This window comes from Macadamia integrifolia, unplaced genomic scaffold, assembly GCF_013358625.1.
Source record: "Macadamia integrifolia cultivar HAES 741 unplaced genomic scaffold, SCU_Mint_v3 scaffold1150, whole genome shotgun sequence".
NCBI classification, from domain to species: Eukaryota; Viridiplantae; Streptophyta; class Magnoliopsida; order Proteales; family Proteaceae; genus Macadamia; species Macadamia integrifolia.
In genome coordinates this window covers 121408-142914 of record NW_024868104.1, presented here as the reverse complement: position 1 = coordinate 142914, position 21507 = coordinate 121408, and the positions used below count along the sequence as shown (strand labels likewise).

The following is a 21507-nucleotide window of genomic DNA, read 5'->3' as shown; positions in this document are numbered from 1 at the left end:
TTTTTTTTTTTTTTTTGGGTTGGGTTGGGGTAGCCCATGAAGGTGTTATTGGTGTAAGTGGATACAGGACTGCATAGGAATGATACTAGTGCAATTGATACCCAGTCTTGGTATATGGATATGCGCTGGTTTGCTGGGGTTAGTCTTGTAGACTAATTTAGTTAAACTTTCTTGTCATCCACCAATCTTCACCAATTCATTCAAAAGATGATTAATGATGGCATACTCTTTTGATACCCAGTCTTGGTATGTGGATATGCACAGGTTCTCTACAATGTGAATATCCTCACCTCTGTTCCCCAGTCATCTTTCTAGATTGTAGGAAGCTCCTACTCTCAACGGAAGCTTTTGAAATTGTTCTTTTAAGTTCAAAGAGTATTTTCACATTAAAATGTAGAGAATCTACTTCATCTCATAGCAATGAAAAAGATATGTTTGTAATTGGAGACAGCTGGTGCTTCAAAAGACTTGCAACGGGCACACCTGAATGCCATTGAGTTAATCTTTGCACTTAGAAATTTCTGAGGTTCAGATAATCAATTGGACAATATTGTTTACCATTGCCATTGCTGCACCAACTCATTCAACTAGCATACATCTACTAAATGCGCAGACCTGTAAATAGTGTTTTATTAATTGCTTTGTTAGTACCTAGCTTCCAATATATTGTCTAAACCTTTTCAGGGAGGCCAGATCATTTTTGAAAATTTTTGTTAACAAAGTGGCAAATGAAAAGAATGCTCTACAGGATCTCATAAAGCTGAAGTCGTTACAACAGTACATGTCATAATACAGAAAAAGACCACTGAATGTGCTTGTCTAGCCTTCTGCCCTTAATGAATTCCTGAATAGCTTTCTGTTGCTTTGTAGACTCGAACCTACAAATGAGATTATATCCTTCATGAATTAAAATGAGAGAGAGAGAGAGAGAGAGAGAGAGAGAGAGAGAGAGAGAGAGAGAGAGAGAGAATCATACAGCAGGGTCTGAGTATGATCCCGAACAAAGAGAAAAATGTACAGAGCAATGATTTGCATTTTAACAATAACAGATGCCTATCCGACCCAAAGAAGAAATAGAATAATAAAATGGAAGTCCAAATGTCAATAGATCTCATAATTTTGAAATGAAACTGCATAATCTACGTATAACAGATAGAAAGAGCACTAATTACAACAGATACCTGATAAAGGTCTGCATATGTAATCTTTGGATGTTTTGCCTTCACTTCTTATGGCCTCAGAAAAAAACAGAAAAAAAAATGAGTTTCCTTCAAACTAGTGCAAGTTGAGAATCCTTAAAAAATAAATAAATAAATAAAAATAAAAGGAAGAAAGAGAAGATGCACTCCCTCTTCCAAAAACTAACCAGCCACAGTTTTTACAGTACATAAATGAGCTCAGTATCAGAGTATCAGTTAGATGCAATCATCCTATAAGATCATGAACATCAACCAACTAGTTTTTCAATTTGTAGGAGCTTTTCATCCAGCTCCTTGGACATTTCACAGATGAATCCCCCCAGAGAAGAATACCAAGTTATTATAATTTTGAAAGGCATGAGTAATACAATTACTACCCAACTGCATTATCTCTGTTTCTGAATGGATCATATTGTTCAAAATTGATGATATCAGAGTACAAAGATGGCCTAAACGTTATCAAGGTATTCACTAAAAAAGTATTACAAAATCGGTAACATATCTTAGAGGGGACAACTTCATGTATATGATAAGAACCACCGACTATTCGAAAGTGCTACGACATTATATCAATATGTTGACACTCAGAATAGTAAATTAAATTCATTAAACAAAAAAGGACGGAAGTGCAGCCATATAAAAATTTCAGAAAAAAGAGGGCAAGGAAGCACAAGTTGACTAGCGGCGACTATAGATGATCCCTGCAAACTTCTATCAAATGAAACCTTCACTCTTCTCTTCCCCTCTTCCCCTCTTCCAGTTGGCCAGCGGTGACCAGAGATGATCCCTGCAGAAGTCGAGAGAAGATTTTTCTTCAGACTTCTATCAAATGAAACATTCACTCTTCTCTTCCTCTCTCCCAGCTTTCCCCGTGGCGACCATAATTAATGATCCTTGCAGAGGTCGAGAGAAGATTTTTCTTCACTCTTCTCTTCCTCTCTTCCCCTCTTCCTCTCCCCCAGCTCTCCCAACGGCTACCACAGATTATGAATAATCTGAATAGGTCGAGAGAACAAGCCCTAACTCGTTAGGACCATTTCCAATCTTCAACTGAAGTTGAAAGGGACGTTGCTGAGAGTACACCTTTTTCAGAGTAATGTATTTGAATTTATCAAGCCAAATAGTACAGTATTGTCAGTGTATTTTAACTTTATTGAGTTACCTTTCTCTAGCATACCTATCCCTCTCCCACATATATATATATATATATATATAAAAGTTCTAAGGTGAGTTGAACTTAGGACCTCCTAATTTTGAGGTGTTGGTTTTTGTCAACTAAGCAACCCCCTTAGGGTAAGACATAGGAATATTACAATATAATTGAAATTTAGAATCTAAGTACAATTACTCGTCAAAGACATGAATTCAATTGATGCTTCATAAAGTATATGAAAGTTTGGTTTCTTCGTCACTTTAAGCTTGTGTCATTCATCTTCAAAAGATATAATCTAGCTTCCATTAAATTACATAACTGAAGTGTCAGAAGACGTTTTTTTCTTAGTGACACATTGCAATTTGCTTGGCTTGTAGTACTTGATATTTTGATTCTTGAGAATGACAACCCAGAATGATTATGATGCTTACGCATCATTTTTTTTTTTTTTTGTCAGTAGGATAGTGCAATCTACCAAATAAAAAAAAAAGAAAAGAAATTCGTGGTTCAACTCCAAGCTTGAAATCACAATGATGACATTCACTCAAGCTGATATAGGATCACCTTATTTTAGGAATTCTTTTTTTCTAACATCTAGATGTTCTTACGTAGAAAAATACAAAACAAATTTAGCTTACTTATCAGCTTGAAAACTTGAAAATATCTGATAAATTTTTACACAATTAAATACATTTTTTTTTTATCAATCACACATTTCAGTAACGAAAATTTACAGCGTCATCCCCTAGAGAATGATACTATTATCAGAACACTTTCTCTGTTTCACCAAATTAGAGTCAGATCCCCTATCGTCAATCACTGTTAAATGAAAAATTAAAATGATCATTATACATTATTCAAAAATTAATTAGGATACTTACAAGCTAAGCTACAGCCACAGACAAGGATTTTATCGTCACAATGCAATTACTGAATAATCTAGAATAATCTCCAAGAGAAAATCTCTAAAAAAACATAATATAGAATTTCTAAAAGAGGAAATTATCGCTCAAGAAAAGCTTGGCGGTGTGAGCCGTGGTTACTGTGGCGTGTTCTAATTTCTCCCAAAAGATCAGAAAACTGTTACGATGAATCCACGAACAGAGTTCAAGTATAAAAGACTAGAGAAGTAGGAGTTCAAAATTTCTATGATAACCACACAGTACAAGACAGAAAGAAGACTCTTACTCTTCCAATTTCAAGAGTTAAAAGGAGGAATCTCTTGGCATTGATCAGAAAAAGGAATTCTAAATCCTGTGAGAATAGTAAAATGAAACCAATGGAAGATGTAAAGCAACACTTAAAATTGAACTAACCTACATCACCAACATCCGAATCAGAATTGGAAATCATTGGGAAAACAGGCGTAATTTCAATAAAGAACTTGAAGGTAAATGGGCAAATAAGTTTCAGTGTCACAGATCAGAAGTCAGAAGTCCATCAAAAGCTTCGAAAAATGGGATACTGATCATTACTGACCTTCTCCGGTGAATGGAAGATCGACAATGCAAAGTGCTTGAAATCTTCAAAACTATCGCGAGGAAGAAATGCCCAGAGAGATACCAACAGAGAAGTCAGTGAAAGAGGATGTGAGAAATCATAAAACCTTGCTTAACTCTAAAGATCAGATCAAAGAACAAACTCAGAGACTCAAATACCAGTTGTCCACTCCAATAAAGATTTAAAAAATAGTATGGCAGAGAGTCGCTGCTGGTTGCCAAGAGTTCCTGGTCGCCGTGAGTTGGTCCACGCTGTCGCCGATGCCGATGCCACTGTCGCTGTGATATGCAGCAATCAACCGTTCGGGGAAAGGTATACTAACTATTCATTTGGGGGTGAGACTTATTACATAGGCATTTTAGGTAATTTTCATTTAGTAAAGACATTTTAATATTTAAATTAAAATATAATAGTTGACATCAACATATAAGGATATTCCTTAACAGTGACTGGCGGTAGGAGATCTGAATCTAATTTGGTGAAATAGAGGGAGTGTCCTTATAATAACGGCATTCTCTAGGGGATAATATTATAAATTTCCCTTTTAGTAATCAACAAAATATAGTTTAAAACTTTAAAATGCAACATTTGAACAATATTTTCTATAAACAATTAAATTAATTGCAGCCTAACTGATTAAAATATATGCTACAAGTTTTTAAGAATTCTTTTGTAAACTCAGTGGTCGTTAGTTTCATAAAGCACCTCCCTTATTTGCAAAAATAGATTTTTGTAAACTCATTCAATGCATAGTATATCAGCCACAAGTTGTAATGCTAGGACACCGATTCAGGCAACTATAATTAGCTTAGGTTCATGAGATGTTGCTTAGGTTTGGTAAACACATTGGCTTGGATATTATGGCCCAAAATTTTCTTCCAACATTTATAATAAAGCTCAAAGTCAAATTCATGAAGTCTTGTAGTTCAAAGTAAAATATTATCTAGGTCAAAATTTGAAAAGTAGAAACAGATCATATATATATATATATTACATTATATTATAGAACAAAGCATGATATTGAAGCTTATTTATGAGATGTAACTTATAAATTATCTTAATGCATTGTTGAGGGTTTCATGACAAACTTGAAAAATATTCCACACAAATTTTGATATTTGCCAACTATATGTAGTCTTTATCAAAAGAAAAAAATAAATAATCATTCGGGTTTAAACAACGAAATTTTCAACACTCCATTCTCCATATTTTAAACCACCCAGCTCATGACTAATACTTTAGCATTCTTGAAAAGTTTCACTCTTTCAAAACCTTCAGCTTGGCTCTCCAGACCATTGATAATGCTCAACAATTTAGTCTCTTGTTTTGTCTCCCAGTGCCTCGCATTAACAACACTTATATAAAACCATCAATTAAAAGAGAAAGGACATCTAAAAGCATTTTTGTATAGGCATCCCAACTGAAACTTGAGAAAATGGTTGTTTAGACATGATAATTAAGAGGCATTTGCCTACTTTTCTAGGAGTTAAACGGTTGAAGATTTGTTGAATGAAAATATGGGAATAAATGCAAAAATGAAATCGAGATGAAGATAACATAAATAAAAGTGATGGACATAAGGGAAGTACATATAAGGGAGAAGTTTTTCTAGTCTCACAAGCCCAAAGATCTTTAGAGATCCCTTGTTCTATGCTTACATATCAAGTTTTAGCTGAAAACAAAGTACGCTACTTAAGTGAAAAAAAATTAAGATTCTAAAATTATTTAATAAATAATTTTTTTAGAAACCTAAGAATATAAGTGAATATGTCAATATATCATTTACACCTCCTCCCCCCACCCAAAACCAAAAATGTCAATACATCATTTACCCCCCCCCCACCCCAAAAAAAGTACATTATAAGAGGTACATCACGAGAGGGTATATAATTGAATCTGAGTTAAAAATTTTGATATGTATCAAATCTAGACCATTTCTTAAATATCTAATAATCAAAATTGTCACATCACCAACTTAAAAAGATAAAAAATAGTGCAAAGCTAGAGATACCCTTTAGAATAATTAAAAAAATATAACAGGACATCAGAGATTGGAGGAGTGGAGAAGTGCGTTTGAAGTCCTATGTGACAAACGTATCCTCGTAAAACTTAAGGGAAAATTCTATCGCACAGTCGTGTGCCCGGTTATGATGTACAGGTCAGAATGTTGAGCCATTAAGGAGCAACATATTGATAAGCTAACGGTAGCGGAAATGAGAATGCTAAGATGGATGTGTGGGAAAACTAGAAGAGATAAGGTAATGAATGAACAAATTATAGCGGATCAGGCTTTAATCGGGCTTCCTTAAATATGCCTTAACAGGGCTATGGACCTATTTAAGTCTAAATGGACTTTAAATGTGCCTACCCTAAAATTATTTTCTTAAGTGGGTTGAATGCCCAAAAATATGTGATGCAAATATTTAATAAATAAGAAAAGTGATGAGATTATGGTTGTTCTTTGGGAAAAAAAAAAAAGAAGAAATTATGACTATTACAATTTACAAAACAAAGGTTAATTAAATCAAATCTTATTACAAAGCAAAGGGTAAGTAAGTTTAACTAGTTTCTTATTAGTAGTGGCAAAATAAGAATTTTATGTAGTATTAAAGGCGTCAGGCTAAGTCGGGCTATAACGAGTTGGTTCAAACCAGGTGTATAAACGTGTTGGTTTGGTTGGACGCTCAATGGGCTAGCTACCTGCACCATGAACGCCTGTTTAATAAATGTGTCAGGCTTTGGTCTAGGTCGGGCCGTAAATGTGTTGGGCTCGGTCGAGCCCACCGGTGCGGGCTCAGAATTGACACCCTTAGTCTTAAGAGAATCTCTCCTTAGCACTACATGATTGAGTTTTTTTTTTTTTTGATAGGGGGTTGCCCCAATTCTTGAGAAGTTTCGAAGATGCCGTTTGAGGTGGTTTGATCATGTTTAACGAAGGCCATTAGATATAGCGGTAAGGAGGAGTGATCTAATTTAGATAGAAGGACTCGAAAGAGCAAGAGGCAAGCCAAAAACCATATGAGAGATTGTGAAAAAAGATATGCACAAATTAGGCTTTGTCCTAAGTATGGTCTCATGTAAAGCAGATTGGAGGGCTAGGATCCAGGAAGTGGGCTTGCTTTAGCTGTGCTGTACTTCATTAGTGATTACTAATCTGTTATTTTTTAATGCCTATTTTTCTTTTTCCTTGGCATTGCTTAGATTCATGTAAACGATCCCATTAAGTTGGGATAAGGCTTTGTTGTTGTTGTTGTTATTGTTGTTGTAATAGGATTAAATTAAAAGTGGTTCTAGTCAGAGGAAATTTTGACTAATTAAAGTTGTTGTTTATAAAAAAGAGTAATAGATAAATAAAAACTTAAAACATAAAAGATGGCAATAATTTTATAAAAATTAAAAAATTGAAAATTCACCAGTTTGCAAAAGACATAACGAAACCATTTTCAACCGGTTTTTGAATTGAGGCAATCTTTATTGGCTCAGACCAAAAAATGAGTTGTTCCAATTTTTCGGTTAGATCACAGTCTGGTCTGATTTTATTTTAGTCTAGAACAATTTGGAAATAAAAGGGAGTAAATGAAATCCATATAACCGCACGCAAAGGGAAAACACAGTTACCACACTAGAGAAAAAGGACATCTTAATGCATTTCTTATAGACATCCCAACCGAAACTTGAGAAAATGGCAGTTTTGATGATAATTAAGAGGCATTTACCTAGTTTCCAAGGAGTTAAACGTTGAATGAAAGTATGGAAACAAATGCAAAATATGGAATCTAGATGAAAATACCATGAATAAAAGTGGTGGGCACATTTGCAAAATAGGGAGATCTAAGGAAAATACATAGAGGGGAGAAGTTTTTCTAGCCCAACAAGCCCAAAGATCTCTCGATTCGCACAAATATCTATCATGTGGTGGCAAGCCTAGAGATTCACATATCAAGTTTTGGCTGAAAATAGAGTATGCTAGTTAAGTGGAAAAATTGAGATTCTAAAATTAAGTAATAAATAACTTTTGTTTTAATAAAAATATATACCTAAAATATAAGTGAATATGTCAATATATCATTTACCTCAAAAATAAAATGTCAATATATCATGAGAAGGTACATGATTGAATCTGAATTAAAAAATTTCGCACTTACCCAATCTAGATCATTTCCCGAAAATATCTAATAATCAAAATCGTCACATCACCATCTTAAAGAGATAAAACTCAGTGCAAAGCTAGAGATACCCTTTAGTATAGTTTTGAGAACGCAACATGACATTAATCTTAAATTAAGGGTGGTCTTGGTTATGGGAATTTTGACCAATGAAAGTTGTGGTTGACGAAAAAGAGTAAAAATAAAATCAAAAGATTTAAAAAATAAAAATGGCAATAATTTTATAAAGAAAAAAAATGAAAATTGACCAGTTTGCAAAAAAAATAAGAACTAAAATGGGAGTAAAGGGAATAGGTATGGCATGAGCTGATAGAAGATCTCTCTTGAACTAAATAGGCTTTAGGCCGTTTTTCCACCAGTATTTGAATTTAGGCTGTCTTACTCTTTACTGGGTCAGACCAAAAAATGAGCTGTTCCAACTTTTTGGTTTAGATTGCTTGCAGTCTGGAGACTCCGGTCTTGTTTTAATTTGGTCTAGAAAAACTTGGAAATAAATGGGAGCAAAGGGAAAATGCGGGAAAATGCGGTTACCTGTAGAGAGCACCAGAGAAATAAATGACTGAGTGGTATGAACGCAAATCTCTCTCTTGAATATTCGGCAAAAACCGTAGGCGAAAAAGACCAAAACGTAAGGGAGGGGTGGAGCAAGGCGTGCAAAAGCAATGGGCGTTGAAAGATTTGAAAGCGGTTTCGCTCCAAATATAAATTCCATTGACGCTTGGGTTCTCAGAATCGCCTGTCTTCCTGACATCTCCACTTAGCTCTCTTCTTTCCTTTCTGAAACATAGAATTTTTCCCTCTTCTGGGCTATGGCTGGAATGAAATTCGTTTTCGGGCTTCTAACCTTCGTCACTGTCGGAATGATAGTAGGTAAGACTATCTATCATTTGCTGAAAAAAGCCAATTAGCATTATTGTCCGTGGTTTGTAATCCTGTAATGTATTGTTCCTCCCCTCTATTTGCACCAATAAAAAAATAAAATAAAGAAAGAACTCTTCCCCTCTTTCTTCCCCTGTTTGGGCTGATTGAAGATCTCTGTTTGTAGTTGTTATTCGGTAAATTGCGACTTTTGGTTGCTCTGATTAAACTTATCTTGATATTTCCGTTGATGGGTTCTAGTCCAGTTAGTTGCCTTAGCTGAGACTCAGTGGTTTTATTGATTTTCAGTTAGAATTTGAGAAGTCTACCTTTTTTTTTTTAGACTGTGCCTTCGTTTTGGAAGAATATAAAACACGACCTCACAACTAGTTGAAATCTGTAATCCACTTCCAGGATGTTTATATGGTAAAATTTGGTTTCCTTTAATGTGACAAAACAAGTGATATTGAATGTATTTCAAAATGATCAATGGTATTTCAATCTGAAAGAAAGGTGCCAATTGTTCTAGTCAAAATTCATTGAAGCTTATGAGGCTTATGCTGAGCAATCTGTAGTCGTTGTCTTATATATCCTGCCACTTTGTGATATTCAACAAGGGTTGTGAAAATAATAAGAAAGAGAAGAGAACAAAAGATAGTTGTAACTTGGGAGTTGCAACAATCTGTTTGGGACAACCCCCTTCATTCAATATATAGGTTAGCTATTTCAAACTCATAACACAAATAGGAAACTAGAAGACATAACCAAAAAGGAAACTAACTCTAACTTAGCTAACAACTACCTTAAACCCAATAGGAAGCTAACAAAGATATTTTTTAATCAAATATAATCCCACGGTATGGACGTCTATCGACACCCATAGACCTCCAACTGACACATAGGTATGAGGTCTATGAACACCCATAGACCTCCAACCGACACCTGCTCTCATATACTCGAACAGGTTGAATTAAACCTCCAACTGACACGTGCTCCCATATACTCTGAGAGGTTGAATTAACCTCCATTAGTAGTAGGATGTTTTCTTGTATCTTTATTTTTACATTATTGTTGGCTGCTAGTATTCTAGCACCAAGTAGCTCATGATGTCAATTTATCTACTGTATCATTAAAAATCCTTGGGGATGTAGTATTGATCATTTAGATAATTTGTTGAGTAGGATCAACTGAGTATTGAAAGTATTTAAGTTGGAGACATTTTGGATAATGTTGAATAGTCTCACCTGTCAATTGTGATGAGGAGAGGGTGTGTTTATATTTTTTCTCTAAGCTGTTACAACAATATTACAAAGAGTTTGTGGTAGAGGGTTCAACTGGATATACAATAGTATATATTAGGCATCTGTAACTGAAGGCTTCTGATGTGGAAATCCGGGTGAGGATGCCTTAACACTCCCCTACAGGTAAAACTTGACATTGCCGACATTGAACTTGTCTCGCAACAACTTGAATTGAGCAACAGGAAGAGGCTTTGTGAGAGAATCCACAAGTCGATCTTTGGAGGAGAGAAATTGGACATCAAGAAGACCTTTTTGAATTCATTCACGCACAAAATGAAAATTTATTTCAATGTGTTTTGTGTGGCCATGAAAGACTGGATTGGAGGAGATATGTGGCGTCAATATTGTCAATTGTCACACCAAAGAATGTGAGTTTGAGGAATTGAATGACTAACTTCTCGAAGTAAAGAACACATCCAAATAAGTTCAGTTGTGGCATTTGCAAGTGCTTTATATTCGGCCTCTTTGCTTGATCTTGCGAGAGTTGGTTGTTTCCAAAAACTCTAAGAAATATGATTTGGTCCAAGGAAGATAGAATAACCTCCAGTAGAGCGACGAACATCTAGGCAACCAGTCCAATCTGCATCAGAGAAGGCTGTAAGAGTAGTACCTTGAGCATGAAGAAACAACAGGCTAAAATGGATGTACCTTTTCAAATAATGTAGATATTTAAACTGCTGTCTGACTAGTGTTTAGTAGCGGGCTGATGCATGAATTGGCAAAAATTTATTGACAGCAAAAGCAACATCCAGCCTTGTAAATATCATACATTGAAGATCCCTACTATATATACTTCAATATTCTGTGGGGATGACAATGAATGACTATGAAAACAGTAGAGCACTTGGGTAGATGCCTTGGGAGTGGAGACCAGTTTAGCATCCACCCTGGTACAACATTTTACCGAAATGGTTGACCATTTCGACCGTAACGAGGGAAAGCGAGACGACATGCACTGGTACTTATAAAAGTCCCCAACTTTGACAGATTTTGACACATTCGACCATTTTGACCATTTCGATGGGTTCAACCATTTTGGTCATTTTGCAAAAATCGACTTCTCCCCCCCCCCCCCTATTTTGATTGTAAGAAGTGGGAAACATAGGAAATCATCCAAGAAATTGAAATTTCTCCATCAATATTTCATTCTACATTTGAATCTTACACAACCAAAGTACATCTACCTGAGGCAAGGTTCTTGGAGCAACAAGGTAAACCCCATTTTCCCCAAATATCATTTTTTATGTACAATGTATTTATAAATATAGTAGACTGGTTTCAATTTTTATCATTTGTTTTGCATCCTCTACATTATGTTTTATTTGTTTAATCATTTATTTTCCATTTCTAGTTAATAACTTATAAATGTAGTAGTAGTACAACTTCAATCAACACACTCTAGCATACTTAGGTCAACACCACAAGTATCACTTTTAGGTTTCTTTTTATTTATTTTTATATTTTTTTTATGAAACTAATTCCTTGAATAGGTTAGAAGTGTCAAAAATAGGATGTACACAAAAAATTAGACAAAAAAAAAAAAAAAAATCCAGTTTGGGGATCGAAACCAAGGTTTCCACCATTGCAGGAATATTTTCCTGGTTTCCTCGAAATTTCCGAAATTTTGGTCTCGATCAGGGTTGAAACCTGTTGAAACCCGATATGTTGAACCTTGGCATCCACCATGTTAGATCATTTTAGTAGTTCAAGTGTGTAATTTCGTTGTTAAAGAACCATACCATGTTTTGAAATGAGCAGCCTTAATTCCAAGGAAGTAATGAAAAAGCACCATGCTTTTTCACTGGAAAAAATCTCTCTTGTAAGGATGAAGAAGCCAATTAACAAGCGTGGTGTCATTAGAAATAATGAGAATGCCATCGGCTAGATGAGAACCAGAATAAGATCCTGCCGATGCTGAAAGATAAACAAGGATGTATCAGCCTTTGAAGCATAGGAACCCAACTGGATGAGGTGAGTACTAAGTCGAGAATACTGGGCATGGCGATCCTATTTCAGTCCATGCAAGATTTGTATAGCCAACAAACATGCAAGGGACATTGAGGATGTATGAAACCTGGTGGTTGGATCATATAGACTTCTTTATTGGGAAATTGCTAGAGCTAGAATAGTACGAACAATGGTTGGTTTTACAACAGGAATGTATGTTCCACCATAATCAAGGGGCCCCTAACAAGGAAATATTGGAATTTGACACAAAGATAACAATAAGTTGAGCAAAAGGAAATAAGGTTTCATCAAAGACAACAATACGAGCAATGGATATACGACAGAAGACCGATTAAGACATTTAAGCACTGTGAATACTATATCCAATGAAAACAAATTGAGGGGCCGATAACCCAGCTTGGATAAATTGTAAGGCCATAAATATGGGTAATAGGCACAACCAAGTGTCTTCAAAAGTATAGTCAAGGTTAGTTCTTAACAATTTTTCCATAGGAGTCATGTTTCCAAGAACTGGGGTAGGAAGGCGATTAATTAAGAAACAAGGTGACTCGAAGGTAGGATCCCAATACTTGACATGGACAAAACTATGTACTACTAAAGTTAAACCTGTCTCAACCAAATGCCTATGTTTCCGTTTGGCAGTCCCATTTTGTTCATGGGTACGAGGGCACAACAAGCGATAAATGATACACAATTTGGATAATTCAGTAGAAATAGTTTTATATTCGCCGCCTTAATTTGATTGAAACACCTTTGTTTCTGATCCAACAACCGTTAAAAATGAGCCTTAAATATAAGTTCTACTGGAGAATGAGAAATTGAAAATGTAGAATAAAGTGAAAACTGGTGACTCTTGCCTTGTTGACATGCAGAGCAAACACAAGAGAGTGTCTTTGAAATTGGAAGCTGATTATGATGGATAACGTAGTGAGTGGTTCACTCTGATGGATGACCAAAGCAACTATGCCAACGTTCCATTGAAGCACGCTCATCGAAAAATGCCACTTTATTTGTAGACTAAGTATTGCTAAAGGTCTTCTTGATCCTTCTTATCAGGTGCCTTCTTTGTACAAGGTCCACTAGTATCAACAATATCCACAGTGTCAACATCATCCACCTATTTATGTCTCCCAATATCAAAGGAAAAAGGGGTAGGTAAGAGGCAATAGAGTAAGAAATAGAATGGCATCAACAGCTTTTTTACTTGTATTTCTATTTTCTCCCTGAAGAGGATGCTGAAGAGACACAAAGTAAGGATTAGACTCAAGAAAGGTGACATTTTTGGAAAGAAGACGTTTGCGAGAAGAAGGGTGGTAACACTTATAACCTTTGTAGTGGAAGAATACCCAAGGAAGAGGCATTTAAGAGCCTTGAGATTAAGTTTAGTGCGAGAGGATTTGTTAACATGTACATAACACACACAACCAAACACCCTGGGAGGAAGAGAAAAAGCTGAAGATGGAGGAGACAAGAGAGTGTAGGGGTTTTGGGACCCAAGGATTTTTGTAGGCATGTGGTTGATGAGTAAAACAACAGTAGAGCAAAGAGGTTTAGGAATATGCATGCCAAATAAAAGATTCCTAGGGACCTCTAACAAATAACGATTTTTCCTCTCAGCTACCCCATTCTGTTGGGGTGTATCAACACATGCAAGCAGATGGATAATACCATTATCAATAAAAAAAAGTCTTGGACACCACCATACATGTACTCCCCCACTTTATCTGACCGGACTATTTTGATCATGGTTTCAAACTGGGTATAGACCATTTTATAAAATTTTTTAAGGCATCATAAGCATCACTCTTTTGTTTCATAAGAATGGTCCAAGTACAATGAGAAAAATCAACAAATGAAACAAAATAATGAAGGCCAAACAAGGGGGTAGTAGGACAAGGTCCCCAAACATCAGTACGCACAATATGAAAATGAACAACAAATCTATTACCATGATAAGGATAAGATGAACAACAATGTTCAGCAAAAGTACATGGTTCACAATGGAATTCATGAGAAGAAGAAAAAGATGTAAATAGATGAGGTAACTATTTCCTCATAACAACAAAAGAGAGATGTCCCAAACGTTGATGCCAAAGCATCACAAAGTCAATAGAACTAGTATCTCTACGGCCACATGCATGGGACTGTGGTGTAGCAAAAAAAGGTAACTAAGGCTCAAGACGTGTTTTCGTCACCAAATCTTGAAAAAGGCAATGAGAAGGAAAAAAGTGACACAACAATTCAAGACTTTAGTTAAAGTGCTCACAGACAACAGATTCATAGTAAGGTTGGGAACATGAAGAATAGAATCAAGTAAAATGGAAGACGTAATGGGGATACTGCCTTTACCAGAAACAGAGGGGATACCATTAGCCACCCTGACCTTCTCCTTACCAAAACAAATGGAGTAGGAATCATAATAATGGGATCTACCAGTCATGTGGTCAGTGGTACTAGAGTCAATGACCCATGGCGGAGCTGTGGAAAGTGCAGAGGTGGAAGCCAAGGTATCCTGTGAAGTAGATGGGTTATTAAGTTGAGACATGAACTGATGAAACACTACAATATCATCCCTAGAAAAGGAGCTGATATCTGCTTGTGAGAATCCTCTAGTATCAGTCTCTGTATAGTAGCATGGGCTGTAGCCGATTTGTGGCCACATTATGTGCCAGTAGATCCACCAGGTGTACTAGAAGGATGGCCATGAAGAACCCAACACCTCTCTCGAGTGTGCTTAGGTTTCCCACGATGATCACACTGTCGTCTATCTCTGTCATCTCCATGGGATGGCCCTTGGCCTTGGCTGCCTCCACGCCATTCTCTGTGGGTAGTGGAAGAAAGAGCAAAGCGCTAAAGTGAAGATGTAGAATCCATAGCACTTCTCTTGCTCTCCTCAGTCAGTAGGTAGCTACACACCTCATCAAGGGAAGGAAGAGGTGATCGCCTAAAATCTGTATCCTGATTTGCTCATAGTCTGAATTTAGCCACCTAGAAGAATCAGAACACACCATTTTTCAGAAGAACTATGGACCTTGGCTTCATTATTAGGATTGGACAATTGAAGATCTTGGTAATGATCATATCCTTCTAAAGTTCTATAACACTATTGTTGTAGTCAGAAATGGACTTGCTCCCCTGGTTTATGGAGAGGGCCTGCTGAAGGAGTTGGTCGACCTTCACAGAGTCAACTACCCTGTTATAGGTCTTAGAGACACTATCCCAAATATCCTTAGCAGTCTTCTTCTTGATAAGTCTCCTGCCTATGTCAAGTTTTATGAGAAAAGTAGTTTGTTATAACTGTAGAGTTCGCAGTTTTCCATTTTTGTTATTCTGGGTCTGTGACAGCGGGAGCCTTGATAGCCCTAGTAATGTACCGGTGCTTCCCTCTACTTCGCAGGGATAGCTTCACAGAGTGCAACCAATCCAAATAGTTGGTACTATCCAACTTCACAAGAGAAATATGAGTATTTGGATTATCAAAGACAATCAAACTGGGGTTGATACTACTCGACCCACCCGATGTGACTTCCGTAGGTTCCGTGAGATTAGACATGATGGAATAATGCTCCTAGAAGCAACCCAAATGGAGATCCAAACAAGGGGGAACAAAACCCCCAAAAATTTGCTTCTCAGGACCCAAAGAAAAATTGCAGCAAACTAATAAACCGTGAAATCTTGATAGACATTAATAAAACTTACTTCTAACCATGAAATTTCATCCCAATAGTATATACGAACATGACAGAGTGAAGTACATCCATCATAAGCAGCCAAATCACATAGTGCCAGCCATTACAGCCAAACAACTCACCAAAACTGAAAAAATCGATACCTGGCAGCAAGGAGAAGAATGAGTTGTGTTCCCACAACTCTCTAAGGTACAACTCAAGCTTTTGAGGGATCAAAGAGGAGCCTTGGGCGACTCTATCCAGCCCAGCCACAGCCTCAACCGAGATTTGAAGAGAGAGAAATGAGAGATTGACTTCCAGGCTGGTGGTAAAGGTGGTAATGCCTTCTAGTCTCTGTGTGAGCTTCAAACAGCCTTTGTAGACCTTCAATAGCAATCAAAGCACCTTCAACTTGCTTCTAGAACACCATCAAGTCTTCTTTTTGAATCTCTTTACATAGTATTGCCTCTATTGGATTCCTTTTGCATTCTAGGGTTCCCAAAAGAGACTCAAAGAATGAGTAGGAGAAATCTTGGTCGACTCACAACCCTTTTAAGCTCTAATACCAAAAAGTTGGAAGTTAGGGTATTAGGGTTGGAGAGGAGGAAGATGAAGAAATAGAGGTCGGATGAAGAAGGGGAGAAGTTGAGCGAAGAGAGTAATGGAAGGTGCAAAACGTGAGTGAGCTGATTGCTCTCCTCACCTATATCAGCCTTAAGATAATATCTTAGGGAAATTACATAATGCCCCCTATGGAGGTAAAAGATGAAAAAAAGAGGAAAAATACAACTTAAGACAGCTTTAATATATGGACAGTTTTTAAAGTACCCCTATTACATAAACTCAACAAATACTATGTGCCCTCTTTGGACTTCCGGCAATGATTTGCATGTCTCGTGAAGCTGATCCCTAAAGGTTGGCCTATAAATATCTGCTTCTGCTCCCTTTCCATTACAAAATTTCAACAACAAACTCAAGCCTCTTAACCTTGGTGGGAATTTGGTCATTTATACAGTTTAAAGGAAAGGTTTCTTTCTATAAATGGTACATTGTAGATAGTAAAATTGGTTTGATTTACATGAACTGTGTTTTAAATGAGGGAAAATCTTGTTTGTAGCCAAAGCTGGTGAAAAATAAGTTGTAAACTTACTTTTCCAAGCTTTTAGTATAACATACTAATTTTCTCAACAAGTGTAAAATGCTGTTATTTTGTGTGTACTCAAAAATTGTGTAAGCCAATGACAGTTCTTGAGAATGGCATAATGGTTTTACCCCTGACCTATAGAAGTTTTGGGAATAAAATGAGGGCGATCAAGAGATGGTTTTTGGTTACAACAAGATGGACCCTTTTAATAATTAGCAATTGTATTTTTTATTCTCTTCATTAATTCTGTCAAGAAGTGAATACAACCGGCTGCAACATGCTACCAGTAGCAAATGTCTATGTAATGTTATGAAGTATTAATAATAACTCAGTGAGTTGATATTTGGGATATGTAGGTGCTTTGTTTCAATTAGCATTTATACGACGATTGGAAGAGTCATCTGGTAAGTTTTCTCTATGATTATAAATTTTCGTTCCATTCCTGATCAAAATTTACATATTCTTTCTTAGGTTTGTCATGTGTTTGGTACTGTAATTGTGTAAATTTGTAAAATTATTTGATTTTTGCATCCATGCTACTGATTAAAACCTGTTTCTATTTTTAGTTGTTTGATTCCTTAGGAACTGAAGTATATGTGGATTTTCAAAATTTCTCTAAAACCTAATTTGACTTGTTTATAATGTCTTCAGCACATTGATTTATGTTAGTTATGGTTTGGCGCAATGATTCAAGCTCAAACTCTCATGTTAATTATTGGTTGATCGTTAAATGCTTCTCCTTCTGAAGCAAGTTTGTCATGTATCACGTTGTAATAATTTCTTTCGACCATGTAAGCTAACTTTGCATGTGTGTTGCCATAGTTGTCAAGGCATCGCCTAGGTGGGCACCTTGGACGCCTTGTCACCTTGCGTCTAGGTTCCCTCCAATATCTTCGGTCGCCTAGACGCTGTGACAACTAATGTCTTGAACACCTTTTTTGTAATTATACTATGGTGTTAAATGGTCAATTAAAGATAAAACTGAGGACCATCACCATAACTCTGCTGACTTAGATACTAAGTGAATTGTCTCGATTGACATAACCTACTGGCTTAAAATTCCTAGGACTACCATGCTTTTTAAATACTATACATAGACAAAAAAGGTTTCCAGTGTGACTATCAGTATTCCATCCTCTCATGTTACACTGTTTTGTCATTCGAAAACAGATGAAAAATAAACCTTGCCCCAAAATATCTTTGCTTGCTTTTCCCACCTCACAAGGATTGATCAAACACATCTGATCTCAATTCTGCATCTATGGGGCACAGTTTAGATTTTGATTGACTTGCTCGCAGCAGGAGTTGTAGGGGTTGATAATTTTAGATCTCTACAGGGTGGAAGTGAAGGAAGGAGGAAATATATAGATGGTCTTACAGTGATATGGTCTGCTATACTTCTAAGTGCTTTTTAACTGTTTCTTCTAAGAATTAAACTCTGACATTTCTGATAAAAGGGGTGGCAAGCTGATGGGGAGAACTTGTAATCTCAGTGTTTTTTGGAGATATGAGATGAGAGTGGATCGATCTTATCAAGGGATGGGTTGTTGGTTTTGTTCTGAATAACATTAGAAGACATCAGCTATGGAGGAATCAGAGAGTTATTGTGTGGTTTTGGGGAAGGCTAGTCTTTGTTGTAACCTGATAGTCACTGAGTAGGAGGGGGTGAATCAATGGGTCCAATTCGGATCCCCAAAAAATGTTCTGAAGTCTGACTTTTCAAACCGTGCTATACCTGTCCTTGTACCCACATAGTCGTATACACACTCAGCCTCTCATAGGTACTTCCGAGTGTGCATACCCATTTCACATTCTACGCACTTCAATGTACACAATGCAAACAAAGGACACACATAACACATGAATTTTACGAGTTTTAGCAATATGCCTACGTCCCTAGAGTAGTGCCTGTAAAGGCTTTGTATCTACTCAATACACTAATTGTGACCAAGGTTCAAAATCTCGTTTCATTTCGGTATTTCAAACCACCGAAATACTAAGGTCTCGGTGAGTTGGTGTATTTTTTTTAGACTCGGTTGACTGTTTTGGTGGTCAAACAACCATATTTTGACCTGAAACTTGGTGGATAGCTTGTTTTAAGGTTAATAAATATGCTTAAAACTTAAAATTGCAAAAATATTAGAACATGATAGTGTTTTAGAGTTGCACCCTTGTTTGGCAGCAACCATCGAACTGTTCTGGAGAATTTATATGTTTCATTGCTAAAACAAGATATAATATGTTAGTACTACAAATAAATCAACATTAATTAACTAAAATTTAGAGTACTAGAGTAATATCCGAAGTCCCAAACATATTACTTATACAACACTAATCATAAATTTCTAATGACTATCTACTGGAAAGAACAATGATGGCCTGGTTGGATTCCATGCCCAGTATGATAGAGTCGTCGTGCTTTTTCCTCTGACTGTACCACAAATGCATGCCACGTCATATTCTGAGAGAAGAACAGAATGTAGTCTTCCACAGCTGCCAAAAAAACTGAGTCATCTACATATTGAAGGTAACCTATCTGAGGGTATGTGTCACCACTATAGTATGAAGAAGAAGAACTCACTATTGAGCTACTGTCAACCATGGTTCGAGATCTTGGCGTGATCTCTTGTTTTTTTAGATTAGCAAGACAAGATCATAGATGAGATGTAAAAACGACAAGATCTCGTCGAGATCTGGCCAAATCTCGCCAGATCTCACCAAGATCTCGCCTCTCTTTACTTTTTCGAAGAAAAAACACTCAGGGGCAAGAATTTTGGTGCTTTTGCTTGGGGGTCTCCATTCCTATCTTATGTCATTTCAAATTTTCAAATGTATGTTAATGTGACTCATTAGTCATTAATGTTAATTGTTGATCATTTAAGTAATTATTTATGATATCTTTTAAATTCTTAAGATTATGGTGTGTTATGTGTTGGTTGTGGAATGTGGATTGTGGAATAGAGCATACTAGCCTAGGGTCTGAAGAGCCGGAGACTACTTACATAGGGTACAAAGTCAAAGTACCATTTTAAGTTTGATTTTTAAAAAATGATGTTTCCATCGTGTTTAGAAGTCTTAAAATAGGGTAAATGCCTAGTTTCAGGGACTACAAAGACCATATGACCACCGAGACCAACTACCGAGTTGACCTTGAAAAAATACATGATCTCGGTGAGATCTGGCGAGATCTCTCTTTTTTGCATTAGCGAGATAGGGGCGAGAGCGAGATCTTAAATCATGCTGTCAACTGATGCTTCCGACAATATGTACGGTTGGGTTAGGTGTGAGAATAAACTGTCCACAAAGCCACCACCATGTGACTGGGTAAGGGAGCCATAGTCTGTACTAGGAATGGATGAACCAGATGTATGCCCTATCCCAGTGAATTGACTATAAGGTTCATGATACTCTAACCAAGTGCTCTCTCCAGTAAATGATGGGGCACGTCATTGCCCACTCCCTCTACTCTCATTGTGAGGATGACTATCCCCTCCACTCAAACTCATTCCACCAATAAAGTAGATAAACTATCGACGTTCATACAATTTAGCTGTGCAACTCCACCGAATCGGAGACGAGGTCCTCTAGTGTAGCCTGAACTCCCCCTCCACCTGATTGACATGTACCGTGATCAACACTTGTGTGGCATATTCAAATTGACTCTCCCCAGTGAATTGCACCAGCTCTTGCTTTGGCTTGGCCTGTTCATACTTCTCTTGAACTCCTTCAGATCTATCACCACTATGGTTTTAAGTATCGCTATGTAGCGTACCGTATCGGCCGATACGTATCTATATCGGCCCTTACCGATGCGATACACACCGATACGATAGATGGAATTTTTAAAATCCTTTCGTATCAATATGTATCTTACACTACATAACGATACGCACCGATACACATCGATATGTACGATACGCACCGATATGTACCGATACTCTATGGAAAATATAAAATCGAGGTGAAATGTATGTTTTGGTATGTATCGGTACGTATTGGTGTGTATCGGTATGTATCGGTTACAGTACGATATGTACTGATACAGTGCACTATGGTTATATAATGGCCAAAATGGGTCATTTTTCAGAAAAAGGTGATTTTTTTAGGGGTTTTTGTTCCAAAGTTGTTGCCAGCCATATTTCTCTATAATTAAAGTGGAAATCAATGTTGGGAACAAGGGTTTTACATTTATGGGACAACTACAAACCTTGAATTCTTAGTGCGATACCTTCAATATAGTGTTTTTGCATAATACATGTTATCAATAGCTTTCTTTAACAAATTTTTTATGTAAAAGTATATAAAAAGTGTTTCATATCCATTTGTGCGTATCTTAGCGTATCTCCGATACGATACGATACCCTTCGATACGTATCTTAATTTTGGTCGACCGATACGGTGATCGATACCAATACTTTAATCCTTGATCACCACCACCACCGTCACTACCTAGTGCTCGATGTTGTGTTTGTGTCTGTGCTTGAGTGTGGGTACGACCACTCGAGGAAGTGGACCAATCATCATCTTCATCTGAATCATCCCTACCAGGT

At 36.8% G+C, this 21507-nt stretch overlaps 1 protein-coding gene and 1 long non-coding RNA gene across 3 annotated transcripts in view; one reads left to right on the top strand and one right to left on the bottom strand.

Annotated features, from left to right (window-relative positions):
- Nucleotides 1-612: 612 nt before the first annotated feature.
- Nucleotides 613-4165, bottom strand: LOC122062969. The gene is made up of 2 exons (XR_006135161.1): nt 1182-4165; nt 613-878 (listed from the first exon to the last, which is right to left on the bottom strand). It is a non-coding gene; the product is annotated as an uncharacterized LOC122062969 (long non-coding RNA).
- A 4364-nt stretch (nt 4166-8529) lies between these two features.
- The window catches only part of LOC122062971 (prolyl 4-hydroxylase 1-like), a 107627-nt gene continuing 94649 nt past the window's right edge, over nt 8530-21507 (top strand). For both annotated transcript variants that reach the window (XM_042626637.1, XM_042626636.1), the window contains exons 1-2: nt 8530-8888; nt 17314-17361. In XM_042626637.1, the coding sequence (XP_042482571.1) occupies nt 8828-8888; nt 17314-17361 (109 nt within the window). In that variant the 5' untranslated portion in view covers nt 8530-8827. The remainder of the gene's footprint in view (nt 8889-17313; nt 17362-21507) is intronic.